At 34.9% G+C, this 22,412-nt stretch overlaps 1 protein-coding gene across 3 annotated transcripts; it reads right to left on the bottom strand.

Annotated features, from left to right (window-relative positions):
• Positions 1 to 15,328: 15,328 nt before the first annotated feature.
• LOC145061530 (uncharacterized) lies at positions 15,329 to 20,778 on the bottom strand. 3 transcript variants are annotated; one of them, XM_079009039.1, is made up of 12 exons: positions 20,449 to 20,778; positions 19,527 to 20,008; positions 19,326 to 19,415; positions 18,913 to 19,152; positions 18,593 to 18,814; positions 17,418 to 17,775; positions 16,839 to 17,143; positions 16,661 to 16,767; positions 15,911 to 16,008; positions 15,725 to 15,813; positions 15,568 to 15,631; positions 15,329 to 15,501 (listed from the first exon to the last, which is right to left on the bottom strand). In XM_079009039.1, the coding sequence occupies exons 1-11, from the start codon at positions 20,570 to 20,572 to the stop codon at positions 15,569 to 15,571; spliced, it is 2,178 nt and encodes a 725-aa protein (XP_078865165.1). In that variant the 5' UTR covers positions 20,573 to 20,778; the 3' UTR covers positions 15,329 to 15,501; position 15,568. The 3 variants fall into 3 exon arrangements, with proteins under 3 accessions (XP_078865165.1, XP_078865164.1, XP_078865163.1); XM_079009038.1 differs by having other exon boundaries at positions 15,329 to 15,486; XM_079009037.1 differs by having other exon boundaries at positions 15,329 to 15,631.
• Between the last annotated feature and the right edge of the window lie 1,634 nt (positions 20,779 to 22,412).

Below are 22,412 nucleotides of genomic sequence, written 5' to 3'. Positions count from 1 at the left end.
TTGGCTTTGCATATGAGTTCTTAGAGTTCTCAGTTTGTTGCATAACAACTTGGAAGCAATGGCAGGCCCTTGAGCTGCCAGGTGGCAAGAAGTTAAGATTGAGTTCAATCCATATGGTTTTGGATTTGTCATTATCTTTGTCTTGTGATTATGGATTGACAAATTCATATGGGTAGGAACTCATACACCATATAAATCTAAGTGTCATAAGGTTTCTCTCCGATTCATGAAAATGATGGTGAGGAAACGCTTTCACTAAGTAGATTTTACGAAGATATCAATTGTGTTATTTGCACTTTCAAAAGTCGTTAGTGGAGCGCGTGTGGTTAACCGGCACACTAACATGGACTTGTGAGAAATGGCAAATGCCTAAGCAATTGAGACCATGATTATGGTATCCCTTTTCATGGTTCTTGAAATTGCTTAGACACACAGGTGAGCTATCTACGGAAAGGGTGTGTGAATCTAAATTTCAGACTGTCCAGCTGATTTCTGAGTACATGTCAAAGCTAGTGGGAGCATAAGTGTTATGCTAATAATCATCATGTTAGTGGGAGCATGATAATTATGATAAGTATTGCAAGTTAGCAATGTTAATTATAGAAAACAAAAGTTTCAATTGGGAAAAAGTTGTTTTGCTATAATTAAGGGAGAGGAAATTATGCTTCATCTCAAATATATAAGCTTAGATCATGAGGTTTTAATCATTTAGTCAAGGATATATATGAATTTCATGTTGGAATGGCTCAACATAAGGAAATTCTGTATATGGGTCCATTATTTGCGTTCTAAAATTCAATTATGATTACGGCATCCCTTTTCATAATCTGAATTATGAGAACTTGGCAAATTGAAATGGAAATATTATAGCAAAAGACTGGTTTAGTCTTTATGTAAGACATCATGAATCGTGTCCCATATGCTTCGGATATAGGATCGATTACATGTGCTATATTCATCCGTTCTAAAATTTTCCAAAATGCCTGGGGCATTAAGAAGGGAAAAGGTTTAGAACTGGATATGACTAAAAGGATTAAACAATTGTCGAGGACAATCTAAGGTTTACCAAAGATTGGTTACTCAAGGACAATTGGAAGTATAGTGATAATTCTGGAAGGACCATATTGACATAATCTGTAAGGAGGCAACTCTTGTTCAGAAGTGATAGTCAAAATGGAATCTGGAAATGTTTCAAAGTTAGAATTTTCAATCTGTGTAAGATTAAGGAAACTTAATGCAAGAAGGATATTTCAAGGAGTTGATCTCCTTTGGAATACTCTGTAATGATTGTTGCCAAGTCTTTGTGACTTTGTGCATAATCGTTACAAGAGGATCAATGCATATAAGTTTAGAATCTAACAGATTTCTGTAAATGGCATGAATTTGGAATTCTTGCATTTGCAGTAAGGATTTGGGAGTGTGAAAAGAGAATCATTGAAGTTATGTTCAATTGATCTAGTTCACAAAATAAAGATCATAGACAAACATAGTATGCATACTTGGTGTGTGGCATGACTAGTGTTTAAGAAAACATAGTGTACATGCTTGGAGCATGGGACAACTATTGTTTTAAATTCAAGAATAAAGTTGATAGCTGAAACAGTATACAATGAATAATGTGTAATCATATGGTGATAAATAAAAGGTGTTTTATTTATGTTCAAAGGGTTGATACCATATTGGATTCAATTATTATTGTGTTTTATTTTGCATGTTTTGACTTCCCGAATAAACTGGGTTATTCTTCCTGAATGACTAAGTTATTCAAACATCCACAGTCGGTCATATGTTGGAAGTAGATATGAATTAAGACTGTCATGGGTTGGCTTGTAGAGGTCTAAGGTGTTGGACAAAGGGCTACAACACTCATGAGTGCTCATAAGTTCTGAGTATTGGATTCAACCCGCGCTCATTGGAATCACTTCATGGATTTTATCACGAGTGATCATGAGACAATAATATCTTATATTCTTCAAACCTAGAGATATGAGTTGTTACTATGAGTTGGTTGTACATTGATTGCACGAAAACGCATTTGGTAACTCGGTGCTATAAAACGTGCCTTTGTGTATGATTCAACAAGTAGTAGAACAAGCCATATGAGTCGAAGTTTATCCATTCCTTTTACCTTCGGGATAAAAGCGATATCTGTGGGCCCCTCGATGATTTGATGATGACAAATGGAAGTGCTCGGCCGGGCCAGGACTGATTTGATTTGTTCAATTAGTCAGTCGTCATAAATCGGAAATCAGGAAACAACAAATGGACAGAGAGAATGATTATAATCCATGTCTCAGTCCATATAATATCTAGAATGGAGGAATATATGATCCCTTATCTAATGGACAAGTTCGTTGACAAGATCAGAGTTCGACAGCAGCTTTAAGAGCTACGATTGCCAGTTAGGTTTGAAGTCATACGCAATAATAGTTTTAGACTTATCCAAGTGGGAGACTGTTGGATTAATGTCTAAGTCCATAACTATATTTGGTATGTACTTGACCCGACCCGGCATGGTCCATTTGGGTTGCACTTCACCGACACAATTTATATGGATAATCTTTTGAGAATAGTATGTTTATGATTAATATTAATATATTATAAGTTCTAATATATTAATATGGAATCATATTATTTAATTAGTATTGATCAAGAATTAATTTATAATTAATTAAGTGATCAAAAGGAACTAATTAAATATGGACTCTTATATATATGGAATGGGCCAAGTTCATTTAGGTTGGGCTAAGCTTTCATGGATAGTCCATGGAGTGTTTAACCCATGGATCCTAGGAAATGAAAGGTCATGGGTATTAGGGTTTAACCCTAATCCTCCATACTATATAAAGATGTCTTTGGTTGGTGAAATTGGCACTAGTGTGGATACACTAAAGAAGGGCTAGCCAATTTCACTAGAGAGAACTAAGTAATCATATTCTCTAAAGTATTCCAAGGTGTCTTGGTGATTTGTGATTCCACTTGAGGCTTCCACACTATTGGGGCTAAGCTCTTAAAGCTTGAAGACATCAAGCTACATCAAGAGGTATGTATTCTATCTTGTTACATTCATAGTTTTTGTATGCTAGATTAGGATAATACCTTGGATGTTCTTATTTGCATGTATAATAGAGAAAACATAGATCCAAGGTATTTAGGGTTGCATGTACACTTAGGAAGTGTTAGAATGCACATAACCCAACAAAAAGCCCTCGGCTATCGGTAACGAACTCAAATACCTGCTCGATCACCCGCTCTCTCTTACAGTTCTCCGGCCTCACGGCCTTTGCCTGGGTCTCCCGGATGGTGTCCAACACCGGAGTCATCACCGTCATCCTCATACAAACGCCTCGTATCGGGGCACTCTCCGCCCTACGGCTCAGGGCATCGACTATAACGATAGCCTTGCCCGGGTGGTATAGGATCTCACAATCATAATCCTTTACCAGATCCAATCATCTCCTCTGGCGCATATCCAGGTTGGGCTGATCCATCAAATACTTCAAGCTCTTGTGGTCCGTGTATATGGTACACCGAACCCCATACAAATAGTAACGCCAAATCTTGAGGGTGAACACCACTACCTCCAACTCCAGATCTTTGGTAGGATACCTCGTCTCATGAGGCTTTAGCTGCCTCGATGTGTATGCTATCACATGCCCACTCTGCATCAGCACCGCACCCAACCCCGATATCGATGCGTCACAATACACCACATAATCCTCCATCCCCTCCGTAAGGGCTAACACCGGGGCTTCGCATAATATCTGGCGAAGTGTCTCGAATGAGGCCTGCTACTTAGGACCCCAACTAAAAGCCACGCCCTTCCGAGTCAACCTGGTGAGAGGAACGACAATCTTTGAGAAATCCTTAATAAATCTTCGATAATAGCCGGCGAACCCCAGAAAAATCCTGATCTCGGTGGGGGATCTCGGCACCTCCCAACTCATCACAGCCTTAATCTTGGCCGGATCGACCAATATCCCATTCTGGTTAACGAGATTCCCTAAGAACTGGACCTCTCGTAACCAGAAATCGCACTTGGAGAATTTGGCGTAAAGCCTCTCCGATCTCAGAACTCCGAGGATCTCCCTCAAATGCTCCTCATTCTGCTCTCTGGATCTCGAATACACCAATATATCATCGATGAACACGATCGCCGAACGATCCAACATCAGCCTGCACACCCTGTTCATGAGATCCATGAGCGCCGTCGGTGCATTGGTGAGTCCAAAAGGCATCACCACGAACTCGTAATGCCCATAACGAGTCCTGAACGCCGTCTTCTGGATATCCTCATCCCACACTCTCATCTGATGATATCCAGACCTCAAATCAATCTTAGAGAACCAAGACGCTCCCTACAACTGATCGAACAGATCATCGATCCTCGGTAAGGGGTAACGGGTTCTTGACCGTCAACTTGTTCAACTCCCGGTAATCAATGCACATCCGGTGTGAACCATTCTTTTTCTTTACAAAAAGGATCGGCGCTCCCCACGACGAGCTACTTGGTCGAATAAACCCCTTCCCCAGCAGCTCCTAAAGCAGCGAGAATACCTCCTGCATCTCTGGTGGCGCAAGGCAATAAGGTGCCTTGGCAACAGGCACCGCTCCTAAAACTAAATCGGTACGAAACTCCACTTGCCTCTCGGGAGGCACACCCGACAACTCCTCGGAAAAAATGTCCAGGAACTCTCGCACTATTGGTACATCACCAACCGAACTCGGCCTCTCCGCGGCCACTCGTGTGTCCATCACATAGGCCACAAACCCACTACAGCCCTGCTGTAGACTCTGCCTCGCTCTAGCAGCCGAACAAAACGCTGACCCCACTACTAGAAAAACAGCCTTTTACGACGTGCAATTAATGACACGCGCTGATAGAGGACACGCATTTGTGCGTACCCTAAAAATTGATGTCAGTTTTCCAAAATATGAAGCATAGAGGACACGCATTTTTGCGTGCCCTAAAATTAGTGTCTAATAAATAAATAAATAAATAAATAAATAAATAAAACACGGAGGGCACCTTAAATAAAATGTGTGTCATCTAACCATGTCGCGTTATAAATTTTAATGAAACGCGTGTTTCTTCTGAGGGGGAAATGAAATCTAAAAATTAAAAAGCCCGCTTTGTTTCCACCGGCTGAAAACCCTAGCTCATCCCCGCTGAAAACCCCCCTTTCTTTCTTTCTTTCTTCTCTCTCGATTCTCAAACCTCCATTCACCTTCCGCCATCTGCTACTTCTTCGACCCTTCCGAGTGTCTCCCACCACCGTCGACTTCTAATAAAAGAAGACCGTTCTTCCCCATCACCATCTATCTTCCAAATTACTAGGATCGGAACTCTGTTAAACTAATCATGGAGTTGTGCGCCGGCGGGGTGCTATTTGATCGGATTATAGCTATGGGACATTATTCAGAGCATGCGGAAGTTGGCCTCTGCCAGCAAATGGTGACGGTGGTGCATGATTGTCATACGATGGGAGTGTTCCATTGAGACTTAAAACCTGAGAACTTTTTGTTCTTGAGTACCAATGAAGACTCGCTATTGAAAGCTACTGACTTTGGTCTCTCGGTATTTTTCAAACTAGGTTTTCTAAGCCCAGCAAGGTTTCCTCTTCTCCTTGAATTCAATTTTCTGTTCAATTTTGCAATATCACTTGTTTTATCTAACTTTCTGTTTCTGGATAAGCTTAGTACCATTTGTAATTAGGATCAGTGTAGACCTTACTCTTCCATGGGTGAATGAGTCGAGATCAGTAATATGGTTGAAGTTTTTGTTGATTATGTTTTTGCTATTGGGATGATATACAATACTTTTGTCATCTTTAAGATTAATTTCATTAGCCACACATAGTGATACACTATTTTGTCTCAATTGGTCCACTTGTATTAACCCTAAATTTGTCGCAAGTGTAAATAAATCGTTACTCTAAATTAGAAATCTAACTTGTTTTCATGTCTGTATTTTAGCACTTACATATTTCACTTTTTTGGGTTCAACTTTTTATCCTTACACTTTGTTTCCTCCTGTTTTAGAATACATGCCGATCAAAGTTTGAATTTTATGGGAGTTCTTATGTTAGTTTGTTATTCATTTTCATTTAGGTTAATGTTTTCTTCTGTCTTTCTTTCTTTTTGAGCAAGTAGTTGAATTTTCTACCAGTCTCTCTATATAAGCAGACTATCACTATACATACTTCCAGGGCATTAGACTATGCATGTATGTCTTCTATTGCATAAGAACTAGAATACATTGTTTTTCTTAGAAGTCTAACAAGATATGCAGTGTTTCTATTTTTGGGAATTTGTTCAAGTGAACTAATATATAGTCGTATATTAAAGCAGTTATGGTTCATTACAAATGTATTGTTGTGAAATCTTGTCTATATGAAGTATAGTTCTTTATTAAATGGTATATTTATAAGTGATTTTACATTATACTGTATGAATTATTCAAAACATAACACGGTGAATATGTAGTATGATTGCATTTGGAAAGAATGCTTGTGGTGATTTTGCATATATTGGATTTGATTACATAAAGTCCAGTAAAGGGGTACTATAAGGTCCGTCTACTTAGGGATAAGATAAAGGTCCCTCTTTCATGGATAAGATAAAGGTCCATCTGATTTTCGATAAGAGAATGTTCTTACGATTTGGAAAAAGATTACCTAGTGTCAAGTGTTTAAGTCCACACATTGCATATTTACATGAAAGTATATTTATAGAAACTATGTTTGTATAAAGTATGGTTGCATAAAGTATGTTGCATAATTTTATATAGTAAGTATGTTGAAAGTTGATTAAATTTTTAAAGTTGAAATTTGTTAAATGTTTTACTAATATGATTTGTGTCTTAAACATATGCATCTCATGAGAAGAAAGTCTTATCCATTTTTCAAATGATATATACTATGGGTACCGAAGATAGATAAAAAGTGATATGGGTCACTAGAATGGAATTTTAGGATTGTCGAATGACTTACTTTTGGAAGATAGATTATGGAAAGCTTGATTTAGTTATTTTTGAATTGTAGTGTTGTAATAACTTTTAATGATTATACCGTATGAATTATTCAAAACATAACATGGTGAATATGTAGTATGATTGCATTTGGAAAGAATGCTTGTGATGATTTTGCATATATTGTCATTGGATTTGATTACATAAAGTCCAGTAAAGGGGTATTATAAGGTCCGTCTACTTAGGGATAAGATAAAGGTCCCTCTTTCACGGATAAGATAAAGGTCCATCTGATTTTCAATAGGAGAATGTTCCTACGATTTGGAAAAAGATTACCTAGTGTCAAGTGTTTAAGCCCACACATTTCATATTTACATGAAAGTATATTTATAGAAACTATGTTTGTATAAAGTATGGTTGCATAATTTTATATATAGTAAGTGTAACTCCCGCAGATCCGGGCTAGTCAATTTAGAGCCAATAAGTGTCGAAAACGACTTTTCGACAAAAAATTATTTAGAATAAATTATCTTAACTAAGTAATAATATATGTCACAAGGATTTTATACATATAAAGAACGCTGTAATCCAAGTTATAACGAAGAAGTTATGACCTGTCAAAGTTTTACGGCTAAACCAGCACGCCACTTCGTGACGTAAAAAGTGAGTTTATGATAAAGTACTTTCTTGACTTAGCGATCTAAATGAAAGTCATAGTATACGTTAAACCGAGAGTGTGCATAAAAAGAACGTCAAAATCTGACTTCGTATGAGGAAGTTATGATTTTTATAAGATTTGGCATAGCAGTGCACAACCCGAAATTCGAATTTTAGATCGGTCGATTTTTGGCCGACGCAACCTAAACAAGAATCGAAGATCTTGTTAATAGTAGCGCAACGGTAAAAAGACAGACGAAAACGGACGTTGAATGAAGAAGTTATGAATTTTTAACGGACTTTTCCTGTCCCGACCTTTTAAAATATAACTTCAAAAATAAAGTCAAAATTAGCCGACGGAGTCTAAACGAAAGTTGTAGGGTACGGTCCTGCCTACGTGTAGTTATAAAGAACGTCAAAAACGGAGTTCGTATGAATGAGTTATAAATTATAATAGCATATTTACGTATTAAAATAAAATATAAATTATATATATATATATATATACAAATGTATATATCATTAGAAAGGTATCGACGATGCGGTCATTATAAGACTATTGTTGAGTACTTTCGACATTAGTTTAGTACAAAATCGTTAAATCTATTTAAAATAGTATTATGAAGGGGTGTTTAGTCGCTTAGATAACTATAAGGTCATTAAGTAATTATGGAGGGTAGTTTTTGTAAATTCAATTACTAAAAATAAGAGCCTCTAGCTCTCATATTTCTTGCACCATTCTCTTGATTCAAGAGTCTTTCTCTTCTTATCCCCCGAGCATTTCGGTCCCTCGTGATTCGACTTCTCTTTCTGTAGTTTTAGTATAGTAAGGTGAGTGTTGAAGCGCTGCACGAATCTTCTTAGAAAGATTCGGCGACGAAGTTCTGCCCCTGCAGAGCCCGACTCCTAACTAAAACCCCTTGTAAGTAAGTTATGTTTACCCTATTTTTATATAGCTTATATTTAAAATTAGTATTGTTGTTATGAACTTATAATAAATATTTAGGCTATTATTATGACTTATATAAGTGTCGTTATAATATCTTTTTAACTACTCGCGGTACGGGGAATCTGGTTTAAAGGGCCGCATAGGGTTGTTGGATTTTAGAAGTGTTATATGCCAAAATGGTCCTGCCCTCCGGTGTTTTATGTATGGCCCCTGTCTGTACATATTGGTTGGAAAGTATTCTTTAAACGCTTATATAATAATAATAATAATAATAATAATAATAATAATAATAATAATAATAATAATAATAATAATAAGACTAATAATTAGTCACGGTAAATATTAGACTAAAATCTAGTGGTAATAATACTAGGTTTCGTCGAAGGAAATTATTTTAAAGTAAACGAAACGTTGTCTGAGTACCGAGTCACCACCTTATCATGTGAGTGCATAGTTACTTTCAGCTTACACATAGATATGAAGTATTTTATATAAATTACGTGTTGTGGGTGCATATTATTTGAATACTTGCTATCTATGTTGGATGAACGATTTTATACATGTTTTAAATGATTTAAACTGTATATGTATTTTATATCTACAAAATGTGTTGGGTAAAACATGGGTAGATGTAATAGTTGTTGTGTGACAAAATAAAATGATGAGAGGCCTCGTTATAGATGTTATTGATGATCCGGTCATCTATCATAGTATAGATGACAACCACGGACTATTCTAGACAATCCAGTGGAACGCTAGCAGACTCGCAACCTGTAGGTGTTTATTTGAACTGTGTGTTTATTTGAACTGTGTGCTCACCAAGTGTACTCCATCCCCCACATGGTTGCCTTAAGGACATTTATTGCTGAGGAATCCCCTCAGCAGTAGTATCCAATCTCATGAGAAGAAAGTCTTATCCATTTTTCAAATGATATATACTATGGGTACCGAAGACAGATAAAAAGTGATACGGGTCACTAGAATGGAATTTTAGGATTGTAGAATGACTTACTTGAAGGGTTTGAGCCATAAGAACTTTCCTATGTGCACATGCAAACCCTAATTGGTTGGATCTAGGTTTCTCTAATTGAACATGCATTGTATCCAAGACTTACAATACTAGATCTAGTGTAAACAATTGAATCTAATCATATGAATTTGGATCTAGAACAATACCTTGGATTACTTGCTTGATACTTCTTCTTTTTGGAGCTTAGAGTCACAATTGTCACTCCTCTAATGGCTTACAAACACCAACTAGCAAGAGAATGATCTTGAGAGAGAGAGAGAGAGAAAGGAGGGTGAGAAATCGGCTCTAGGGTTCCTTGCCTTGTATGAGTACCGATTTCCCTCACCCAAGGGATCTATTTATACTATGAGCTATTAGGGTTTCACCTTTAACCATAATTGAATAACTTAGGCCCTAAGCAATCCAAGATCCTCCTAGATACTAGACTTGGACGATTTTATGGTCTCCAAACCCTAAAATCCGTCCACCCTTATATCCATAAGGATACATAGCTCAAAACACAACTATCACACATTTGACAGTTTATGCCCCTTTATTCAATTAACCTCTTTAAGTCACCAAATTAATTCTCAATTAATATATGACTTATATTAATCAAATAACATTATTATTCCTTTAATATATTATTCTCATAATATATTAACAATAATATCTCTTCTCTCTTAACAAATCATCCTGTCAAGTTGCTATGGTGAAGGCAACCCAAAAGGACCATGCACAACCGGGTCAAGTACTTACCAAATATAGTTACAGCCTTAGACACTAATCCAACATTACTTTTGGAAAATAGATTATGGAAAGCTTGATTTAGTTATTTTTGAATTGTAGTGTTGTAATAACTTTTAATGATTATACTGTATGAACTATTCAAAACATAACATGGTGAATATGTAGTATGATTGCATTTGGAAAGAATGCTTGTGATGACTTTGCATATATTGCCATTGGATTTGATTAGATAAAGTCCAGTAAAGGGGTACTATAAGGTCCATCTACGTAGGGATAAGATTTCACGTATAAGATAAAGGTCCATCTGATTTTCGAGAAGAGAATGTTCCTACGATTTGGAAAAAGATTACCTAGTGTCAATTGTTTAAGTCCACACATTTCATATTTACATGAAAGTATATTTATAGAAACTATGTTTGTATAAAGTATGGTTGCATAAAGTATGTTGCATAATTTTATATATAGTAAGTATGTTGAAAGTTGATTAAATTTTTAAAGTTAAAATTTGTTAAATGTTTTACTAATATGATTTGTGTCTTAAACATATGCATCTCATGAGAAGAAAGTCTTATCCATTTTTCAAATGATATATACTATGGGTACCGAAGACAGATAAAAAGTGACATGGGTCACTAGAATGGAATTTTAGGATTGTAGAATGACTTACTTTTGGAAGATAAATTATGGAAAGCTTGATTTAGTTATTTTTGCATTGTAATGTTGTAATAAATTTTAATGATTTCCTATGGTTGTGTAGATTGGTTTTTAACCCCCTTTTGTGAACAATTGTCTTAGGACCTGTAGCACCCAAAGTCAGGAAGGCCAAGAAAGGAAAGAAAACCCTAAGTTTAAGGGGCGAATCGACGAGTCCAAGGAGGAACTCAGCGAGTCCGAGCGGGATCCGGTTCAAGGAGTAAGTGATCGACTCGGCGAGTCGGCCAAGGAGACTTGGCGAGTCTGGTCTGAACGAGGAAAACCCTAAATCCGGGACTTGGAGCCTATTTAAACGTCTCATTCTCTTCCCTAGGGTTCCTTTACTGCCCCTCTCACCCATAACATCGAACCCTAAGCCCCATTGTTGTTCATTCAAGCTTCCAATCCATTTTTGGGTGATTTGAAGGAAGAAGAAGGAGGGGAATCATTGAAGCTTCAAGGATTGGCCTTAGATCTGAAGTTTGGGGAAACTTTCTGAGTTATTGAAGGTATTAAGTCATTTCCTTCCTTTAGATCTATTATGGTTGTGAGTTTTGGGGCTTTTTAGCCATGATTAGTTATCCATTTGAGTTAGAAGCCAGATCTGAAGTTGTTACTTTGGATCTAAGCATATTTTGGCCTTGTGAAGCATAAAGTATCTGCCCTTGAGTTTATTATGGAACCTCTTTGCCTTAAACCCTAGTTTATGGTGAATTTAGCCTAGATCTCCTTCTCTACACGTAAAGTTTGCAACTTTGTGTGAATGGGTCTACGGCCACAATGTCGACCCATGTAGTTATGAGTAGAAGACCCGGGGGTTAGCCCTAGGCACAGTATGCTAGTATGATATTCAGGACGAGATCCAATGATAGCGGGCGGGTGCCCAAAGAATGGATCATGTGATAGTTTATACTTGTTGTCTGTGTGATACTTGTATGTGCCTGGTAGGGAGGTGAGTGTGGGCGAGGTCCCGTAACTCACTATTAGCAGAGTGTGGATGGTGTTCCACATCTCATTAGCAACAAATCGGGGGCGAGGCCCAAGTTAGGGAAAGGGTGAGTGTGGGTTGGGCCCGTAGCTCACATTCAGTAGGAGCATGGACGGGGCTCCATGACTCATCAGTAGCAGGACAAGGGCGAGGCCCAGGATAGGCGAGGCCTTAGGACAGGATCTGTTAGTACATGTTTAGCTTATGTGTTGTGACATGTTTATGTGCTATTATATGTTAGCGGGAGAGGCCCTGTGACAGGCGAGGCTTAAGTGAAATAGATATGTATCCGAGCGGGGCTCGAAGCCAGGCAGGCCTGCAGCGGTGGGGCCGTTGTAGCGGGCGAGGCCCGTGGCATAGGGGCGAGGCCCAGGATATCGGGTGTGGCCCAGTATGTGCAGTATGTGTAGTATGTGGTTATGCATGGTATGTGGTAGGGTGGGGAACTCACTAAGCTTCGTGCTTACGGTTTTCAGTTTTGGTTTCACGTACTTCCGGTAGCGGAGGGAAGAGCTCGGGGTGATCGCATGGCACACACCATAGACTAGACAACCTAGGAATGTTTTACTCTGATAACGAACATGTGTTTTAGAAATTAATACTCTGATTATGTTCTGGATTGATGATTTTACTTTAAGTAATGTTTTATTAAAAAGAAATTTTTAGTCTTGAATTTTGGGACGTTACAAGACCACTATTAGTTAAAACATTAGTTCACATGTACTTATTATAATTTTTATAATTTCATGAACAGGGGAACATTATTTTATGCCAAGCTATGTGTTTTAAGAGCACACTTTCATTTAGTCACCATATGTAAGATGTGTTATACGTTATGAATATATGGTCATAAAATTTCTATGATACTACACATTAAAGAATTTGAGTATATAACTATGATAAATGGGCATTGTGGAATTCTAATTTTGATAAATTTTATGGAAAATGGTGAAAACAAGAAGTAGAAATGTATTACAAGATATGGGACAAGGCTCAAATGTCATACACTTTAGAAGGCTTCCAGTGTAACGAAATACGTTTAATGTTTCTGGCAGTAATATTAATGTTTTCTTTGAAGGAAGCGACACATGCAGCATGGGGTAGTCTATGACTACTTACCTTACACGCTTTAAGTTGAAATTCATACAAGATGCTTTTCAAAAGAAAGCGACATCACATCTAGCATGTAAAGACGTAACAATCCATGAAGCTGTGTCTTCGAAGATAGTTCTGGAATCCGATTTTCATGTTTATTTTTGCTGATTTCAAATATTTTTGTTTGGATGTTTTGCATTCTTAAACTCATTTGCAAGGTTTTTGATGATTTTTTTCAGATCTGATGTGTTTTGAAGATCTATATTGATTCCTTGGGAAAGTTGTTCATATTCGAGCCTTAAGATTTCTAAATCCTCTCATGCATTTATTGAAGACTCAAAGGGGACTAATGTTTATTCCAAGGGGAGTTTAAGATTTCAAATCTATGGTGGTTGAAGATATTTTCAGATATATTTTTCTTCCTTTGAATACCCCAACTACTCATTCTCACAATTTTAGGATGAGAATGTCATGGAGAAAATGATGTTCCTTATCGATTTCAATATTTAAGGGGAGAATTTTGGGTATCAAATCTCGAATCTGATGACTTGGCATTTCTTATGTGTTTTATGTGTGGTTGGAGTTAGTTTATTTCTTGCATGATATAACTACCACTATATAGGGCTTAATTGTGTAATTAGCACTAACCGTTCCCATAAGCTCATAAAGCTTCTAGTTTGTATCAACATCACTCTAGTTGAGCTTAACCCATATGTCTTTGTATTTGCAAGCAAATCAGTAAGGATACGTAGACTTTAATCATTTTACTTGCAATTAATTATTTGATTCGTGATTGATGTTCTTAATTTCACATTGTCATTTTGTTTGGGATCCTACAATTTATACCAAAAACATATTATATATACAACCTAAACAAAAATCTTAAACATATAACTCTAAAAACAACTGGTAGACGGATTTTTTAAAATAACACAACAACAGTAGTATAACTGGGACTAAGAAGGGAAGATTGACTGCATTGACATCGCTATCAACAATCACCAGCATCATCATTCATCATTGGTGTGTTTTGCGAAATCATAGTAGGATTCTTCAACACCTGGTGTATTATTTATAGAATTTAGCTACGGATCTTCAACATTGACAATAACATGTGGGTCAACCATCTTCATCATATCTAGCATCATACTTTTCATCATCGTTTTAGGTATTGGTTTCGTCTTCTATCTAAACAACTAGACGAGGGATTCTAACATCGTCATGAGACAAAAATCAAGGAGGAGAAATTACGAGGTTGGAATTGGTTATTTCCAAGTGTTCACCGAAGATGACAATGGATGGGAGGAGACAACAACCACTAAGAAGGGGTTAGTGTTAGTTAATTATATTTTCATTAAAAAAAATATTGATACAAATCAAAATTAATTAATTAAAAATCTAGGTAAAATAGTAATTTCAAATCAAATTTATAATAAAATAAAACCAAATGGACCAACCACATAAGGAATGAAACCACAAGAATCATACACATAAAAAAATAATAATAATAATAATAATAATAATGACAATGCATACAAATTTAAGAAACCCCAAGGTCCATTTATGTAATTTTGTCTTGTTAAACAAACTTCACCCTCTTGGATGGAGAATGGAGAATACCTAGACCATTATTTCCTTTGATCATTTTAGTCACCCATCATGGAATACCTAGTTAAAAGGTGTTTGAGAAACCATATGGAATCAAACTCTTTAACACATTATTACATTATTCGATCTATGATCATGAGTCAAACCGATCTTCCATCCTAATTTTCATGATCTTTTTAGATCTTCTATCGTTCCATATCCAATCAAAACTCATACAACCAACAACCAGAAGTCGATGCACAAACAACTCAAAAACAGAGCATTGCATTTTTAATCAAATGTTGAATTTTTTTTTTTTAAATGTCGCTCCCTTCCATCCTTAAAATTCTTTATATTTCAAAGTCTCATATTCGTTTCTCCTCACATCAATACTTGGTGTGTATTTGCAGAGCTTCAATGGTGGGATTCCATTATTATATCTACTCAATATCCAATCTTCTCAAAATCCGATATATCTCAAAATCCTTGGTGTCGATAAAGAATATCCACTTGATTCTCTCATTAAACAATCTCAAAATCTAGTTTTTTTATGATACAAATCCTCTAAATAAATAAATAAATAATCCCGATAATTCTGTATGTGAAGTCAAGTGAAGTGATGCAATCTCAAAAACAAAACCATGTGTTCTTACTTCTTATTAAAATCTCAATAACATAATCATACATAACCACAATCTCCAGCTCATCATATCTGAATACACAAACCCCAAACTCAACGATTGATTTAAACCTCTAAAGAATTCTTGGGAATCCTGTTTTCTTTCTCTCTGTTATTTATTTACCTAAATAAGGTAAAAAAATAATTTTTTTTTTTAAAAAAAAAAAAGATCAAGAGCTCAAGAGCTCACCTTAGTAGTAATCATCAGCCACACGATGATTCGAGTAGACAGGTGAGAATGATTCTCCACGCATCTGAATAACATTTGGACTATATTAATAAAAGTATAATAAAAATAAATATATCTTTTTCTTAATAAAATAATTTAAAAAATAAAAAAATAGTACATCTGATCGTGAAGGAATGTAGTCTCGTGACTCACGGTCTCTGCCGAATCTAGGGTACAGCTCTTCTGGATCTTCATTGCTCATCTCGACTGATAAATTTGAAATTTGGAGGGAAAAGTTTGTATAAATTATCATGAAATTATAATATTATAAAATTAAAAATAATAATAATAATAATAATGATACCTCTTCTATATCCTCCATTGGAAGTATTCTTGTCGTATACTCCATGAGAATGGCTTGGATTACTTCCATTGTATCCGGAACGGGACCCACGTGCCACCCTGGCAAATGTGTACATTATCAGAGAAATGAAACGATTTTTGTAGGGTTTATTAAGAAATGTAAATTACAGAAAAACCATTATATTTTTTTGGTGTTTTATGGTTTAATTTTTTAATCACTAGTATTTTATTATTATTTTTTTCCAATCAAACTTTTTGACATGTTATATATGGTTTCACTGGTAATTTTCCAAAATTGAAAAAATATGTGAAAAACAAAGTATAAGTGGTTAAACTGCAAAATTGCCAAAAATATAATGGTTTTTTTAGTAAATTTATATTTAACTTTTAGTGTAAAATCTTTTTTTTAATGGATAAATGATGTAAGAATAAAGATTTCACTGGTAATTTTCCAAAATTGAAAAAAAAAAATAATAATAATAAAGCATGAAACTTTTTTGTTTTACTGAAAAAATAAAGTACAAGTTGTTAAACCACAAAATTGCCAAAAATATAATGGTTTTTTCATAATTTCCAATATAATTTTCATGTAAAATCTTTTATTTTCAAATGGATAAATGATGCAAGAATGAAGTCTTGTTTTTTTTACTGAATAAACTGTCTGATTGGTTGGTTGCAAATAAAAATAAAAATAAAAAACCATAATTAAAATCTTGAAAAAAAAACAATTTTAAAAAAAAAAAAGGCAAACCTTGTAGGCTCATTTCCATAAATCCGATCATTATACACCAAATCAGAACTATTTCCATACTCAAAATCTGATCTTGATTGCCTCCTATAACGAGGATGATGTTCCTCCTACAAACATACCATTGTATGAGCAGGGGTATATTGGGAATAAAACAAAATATTAAAAAAAATTGACTTACAATTGAGGAGTAAGGTCGTTTTAAAGTGGAACTAAAGTTTCGGGTCCCACCACCACCATTGAATCTTGATGGATGATCTACATACATATATCTTCTTCCATCATCATCAACATCATCATCATCATCACCATCATTATAAAGATGTGAATTTCTACCAGAAACTCTAGAAATAGTTCTAGAAGAATCTTCCATGTATCCAGATCCTCGTGAAGAATAAGAATCTCTATACACTTGTCTCTCATTTGAAGAAGATATTCCCATGTTTTGCCTTGTGTAATCTGTTTTAAAGTTGCTCCTTTCATAATCTAAAAAATATAAATATAAATATTTTCATTAGATTGAAGTTTATCAATTTAATTCCATTTAGTTTTTTATAATTGTAGATAACAAACAAACATGTTACAATGTCTTGTTCAACATGATAATCAAATGTTATGATCCATTCCATTCCTTTGTGATTCCATTCCATTGGTTGGTTTGATGGAATGGAATCACAAAGGAATGGAATGAACCATGTATAAAACTATAAATAGAAAACTAAATAAATAAATAAATAAAATATTATTCTATAACATATACCTGGTGATCTTCGTTTTATAGATCTATCTGTAGATGTATATGGTCTTCTATTAGAAGTTCTATCAGAAACAGAAACATCATATCCCCGGTCAACTCGGTCAACTCGGGAGTCAAATGACCTTCTACGCCCCCCACCTCCTCCTCCTTCATATGGACTTCTATCCCGAATGCTTCTTCTACCTCTGTCTGTGAATCTATGAGAATCCATACGATTAGAACCACCACCACCACCACCAGCCTCCCATGAGCCACCCTTGTAGCTTCCATAACCATCTGCTCCAACTGTGTAACCTCCTCTTGCATATTTAGCAGATTTGCCTCGCTGGCGAGGTCTAGATAGCCTTGCTCTAACTTTCACCTATGGAAATTGGAAATTATTATTTTGGAAAAACTTTATTTGGATCTTTTAAGTTATAGAATAATTAAGTTTATAGATCTTGTTGATTACAAAATATGAATTAAGTTTATATTGGTAATTGGTTTTTTTTTTTGAGTAGTTAACGGAAAATTACAGAAAACCATTATATTTTTGGCAATCTTGTGGTTTAACTCATAAAAGACCTTATATTTTATGTTTTTTCAAGATTAAACCTTAAATTTATTTTTTTGCCTGATAAAGACCTTGTATCTTTTCATTTTTTTCCAAAAGAAATTGTAAAATGTGAGGGGTTTTTTCGAGAAAAAGTAAAAGAGGTGAGGGTTTATTTGGAAGCAGGTAGAAGGTTGAGGGTTTTTTTCAGAAAAAAAAAATAAAAAACAAAGTTCAGGGTTTTTTCCAAAAAAATGAAAAAATAAAATCCCTTACTTTTTTTTTACAATCAAATCATAAAGGTTTCAGAATTTTGTCCCAAATTAACCATTTTTTATAGAAGGTCAGATTGTTGATTTGGAAAATTACTAGTGAAATCTGATATAACAAAAACTGAAAAATGATATAACATGTCAAAATGGTTAATTTGGAAAACTGTATAAAACTTTAAGTATTAGTGGTTAAACAGAAAACTATCCAAAATATTATGTTTTCACTTTTGTAATCTGATATTTACTTAATGCAGAAAGAACACCTTAGATGAGAAATTCAGCAAAAGGAGGCTTTCCCGATTATGTCATGACGACTTTTTACAAAATTACCCTTGTTTATAACATGACTTAAATGAGTAAGAAGTAAAACAAACCTTCTTGTTTCTGAAAACAAGCTCTGAATCATTAATCCCATCAACACAAGAAACTGCACATTCATGTGTGCTGAATGTAATAAAACCAAAATCATCTCTTTTAGCAGCAGGCATGTTTCTAGCAAGTTCAACTTTTTCAATCTTCCCAAATTGTTTTAAATGATCTTTTATAATATCTTCTTCCCATGAAGGAGGCAATCCATCAACAAACACAGTCCTCACCTGTGTTTCCAATTATACCCTTATATAAATATAAATCAACTTCAACAACAAATCATCATGAAAAGATTCATACAATGTGTTGAAAAATAATAACTTACCTGTGCCATGATTTCATCATCAGGTTCAATAAATGTGTCAGCAAAAGCAACCCTAGCTGTTCTATCAGTTCCAAATATGACATCTCTCTTCTGCAAACGTCTGCAAGCTTCTAATGCATCTGCTCTTGATGGAAAATCCAAGAAAGCAAACCCTCGATTCATTCCTTCATTTTTCACATCTTCAACTAATGTCAACTCTTCAAATTTATCTATCCCATATCGCACTAGCTTTTCCTTCAACTGAAAAAGAAGTTAAAACTCAATTATTATGCTTCAAAAAGCAAAATCAATAACACCCAAAAGGGGTTTCTTTACAGAAACTGTTTCCATATGACATATACAAGACTATAAAGCACAAAAGCAAAAGAAAGAATCCAAATGAATATAAAAGAGAAAAAGAACATTCAACATACCATATCTTTTGACCATGTCTTGCAAATGTTACCAACAAACAAAGTGTCACTATCTTGACTTGGAGCGACTCCACATTGCTTTCCATTGATCTGAAATTATGTTATATTGCTATGTATCAATGATTCAATTCTTGATTGTATAAAAAGAAAGAAAGGAAGAAAAAGATGAATGAATAGTTAAATAGTTAAATAGTTAAATACCATTGGTCTTTTGAGCTCATTAAGAGCACGTCTAGCTTGTTCAACAGTTGCAAACCTTATGAAAGCAAAGCCTTTGTTTTTATTAGTCATTGGATTCATCAAGAGTCTCACTTCGGTTATGTCACCCACTTGACTAAAAACATCTCTAAGATCAACTTCATTTGTATCACGATCTAATCCACCAACAAATACTTCTAATTCTTTCTTCTTTTGTCTCTCTCTAACCACATCATGGCGTTCTTTCTTGTAACTATCTTGATCCATACCATGTTCATCATAGAAATTATCCTCACTTAACTCTTCCTCATCAACTTTTTCATCATGTTCTGTTATATATTGTCCTCCAAATCTATCTCCATGAGCTTCTTCTTCGGCTCCTTGTCCAGCCCATTCATCTTCTTCTACCACATAAGAGGGATTTTTGTATTCAATCTGCAGGCTTTCTTGTTTTTCCACTGCGTATTCTTCATCTTCCTTTTCATCTGATAGATAAACGGAGCAAGATTGTGAAATGGAGAACAAACAGTTAAGAATCATGATGAGAAACAAAAGATTGCTATTATGAATCAACGTATGAACACCAAATTCAACGAATTGTACATATTAATGGAACCGCTAATATATAATCAAAATTCTGATAGTCTTGTAGGCTGTAGCTGATAAATTCAAAAAGCCTAGTCTATAAGGAGTTCAGAATTGAGCATTTAATGGATAAAACATACTAAATTCGGAAAGAAGAAAAAAAGAAGCTGCAGCCCGTTTAATTTGAACCGAATTCAACGAATTCGTAATTGAAGGTTAAGAATTACGCTCGTGAATTGAGTTGTAACAAAATTCATTGCTAGGGTTTTAATTAAAAACCCCTACGTATAATTATGAACAATTTTCCCTACACAGAACCAAAAGGGGATACAAATAGTACCAGTAGGAGACAGGTAACGTCTTGTGGAGTCTTCAACTCTATGGAGAAGACGTTTCTTAAAAGGAGTCATCGATGGTCTTGGCGGCGACGACGACGACGGCGGCGGCGGCGGTTGTTGTTGCATTAATTTGGGGAAATTGAAGGTTAATTGATGATGAGAAAAGGGGGGTAAAAGATTATTGTACTCGCACTGAATCTAGTGAAGGAAGCAATGATTCGATGGAATTGAACAGTGTTTCGGTGGAAGAAAGAAACGCAGTTGCAAGTGAAAGTCGTCTCAAGTGGTCGCTGTAGTTTGACATTGACTAACGCACTTTACCTCATAAGACGCCGTCAAGACGGTGGTCGATTGATTAACAAAGAAGGGATCTTTATCTTGTAACTTAAATTTTTGATGAGTTATCATTTATCAAAGGTAGCATGTGTGATTGGGTGATATTTATAAAAAATAATAAATAAATAAATAAATAAAACAAATAGTACATGGTAATGGGTCGTTTCTGACGTGTCGCTCAATTGGGAATGACGTATCGATGGGTTGCGGTTATGTCTTATGTTTGTCTGTTTATTACAGCGTTTGAACTTCCAATTCCATTATAGTCGGTTCTTTTTTAATGTATAAATGGGTGTCTTGGATAATTTGTTTTGTTCAACAAATGATTTGTTTATGCTCATTTATCTATATAGTTGTGAGTTTTTTTTTGTCGGAATTGAATAACATTGTTAATTAAGGTATCTACTCTTTGTTACTTTGCTTTGCATTGGTTGTTTGATCATGCCACGCAATGTCTTTTTGGTACTGATAAGAGTAGTTTGATATGGAAGTTTAATGGATTGCTCAAATGATAAAACGTTTATGTCTTTGTTCGTGATAATTTTTACTGATTGAAAATGGGAAATGATAAATAAGAAATAATTGAAAAGAATTATGGTGATTTAATTTGTTTGACTGTTAATTGTCATTGTGCAGTGTTGTTTTTTTAAACACTTTTATGTAATATTTGTTTAGCAATTATCATATGTTGTAAACTTTTTCTATGACTGTTAAATACCGCACATTCTTATTTCTACGAGCTAAATATGAATTTGTTACCATTCTAAGAGGTCGATACACATGTCTATATATTTTGATCATCTATTTACTTTTGATGTTTACATTTATCATATTTACTTTGATTACTTTTCTCAGTAAAATTTAGGTCTAGGAAAATGAAAATACGTTTAGTCAACTTATCCACATTATTATTAGCTCATATTATTATTTGAATGAGTAAGTGTCACTGCATTAATCAATTTGATCTTTACATTTATCTCATGTACTTTGATTACTTTTGTTCAATTTATCCACATTATTATTTTAAAGAGTAGTCATTACTACATAGAATCAATTTGATCTTTACACTTACCTTATGTACTTTGATTAATTTTCTCCATAAAATTTAGGCCCCGAAAAATGGAAAAGTGTTTAGTAAATTTGTGCACATTATTATTATCTCATATTGATATATTAAAGAGTAATTGTCACTATATTGAGTCTTTTCAGTTGCAAAGGTCTTATGATAAAGTTAATCATGATTAGTTACCATTTAATAGTAGTCATACTTACATTTTGTCTTTTTGGTTGCCAAGAGTCTTACGGATTCCAGGAGGTCGACACACATTTCTATATATGTTGATCATTTATTTAGTTTTGATCTTTACATCTACCTTATCTACTTTTATTACTTTTGTGAATAAGACTTAGTCCCCAAAAAAATGGAAACTCATGCTCTCACCAAATTGACCAACATACAAAATATGCTACAACATGGTCATGACAACGAGAAAAATGTCAAGGAGAAGGTCGAGAAGGTTTTTAGTGACATCAGTGAAGAGTATGAAGGGAAGGATAAATTGTTGGAGGAAATCAAAGATTTATCTGATTCACCTAAGCACTTAGGATTAAAAGTGTTGTTCATTGATCT

This window comes from Lactuca serriola, chromosome 7 (genome assembly GCF_051521515.1).
Source record: "Lactuca serriola cultivar US96UC23 chromosome 7, Lser_US96UC23_V15, whole genome shotgun sequence".
NCBI lineage: Eukaryota > Viridiplantae > Streptophyta > Magnoliopsida > Asterales > Asteraceae > Lactuca > Lactuca serriola.
The sequence above is the reverse complement of the archived record's forward strand: the minus strand, read 5'-3'. Positions and strand labels throughout refer to the sequence as shown.

Bases quoted from the DNA above. Each gene is read 5' to 3' on its own strand.
- LOC145061530 (XM_079009037.1), bottom strand. From the start codon at position 20,572: ATGCAACAACAACCGCCGCCGCCGCCGTCGTCGTCGTCGCCGCCAAGA. The intron at 20,009-20,448 runs GTACTATTTGTA...TTTATCTATCAG, and splicing joins ACGTTACCTGTCTCCTACTG to ATGAAAAGGAAGATGAAGAA. The intron at 16,009-16,660 runs GTTTGCCTTTTT...CACATTTGCCAG, and splicing joins TATGGAAATGAGCCTACAAG to GGTGGCACGTGGGTCCCGTT.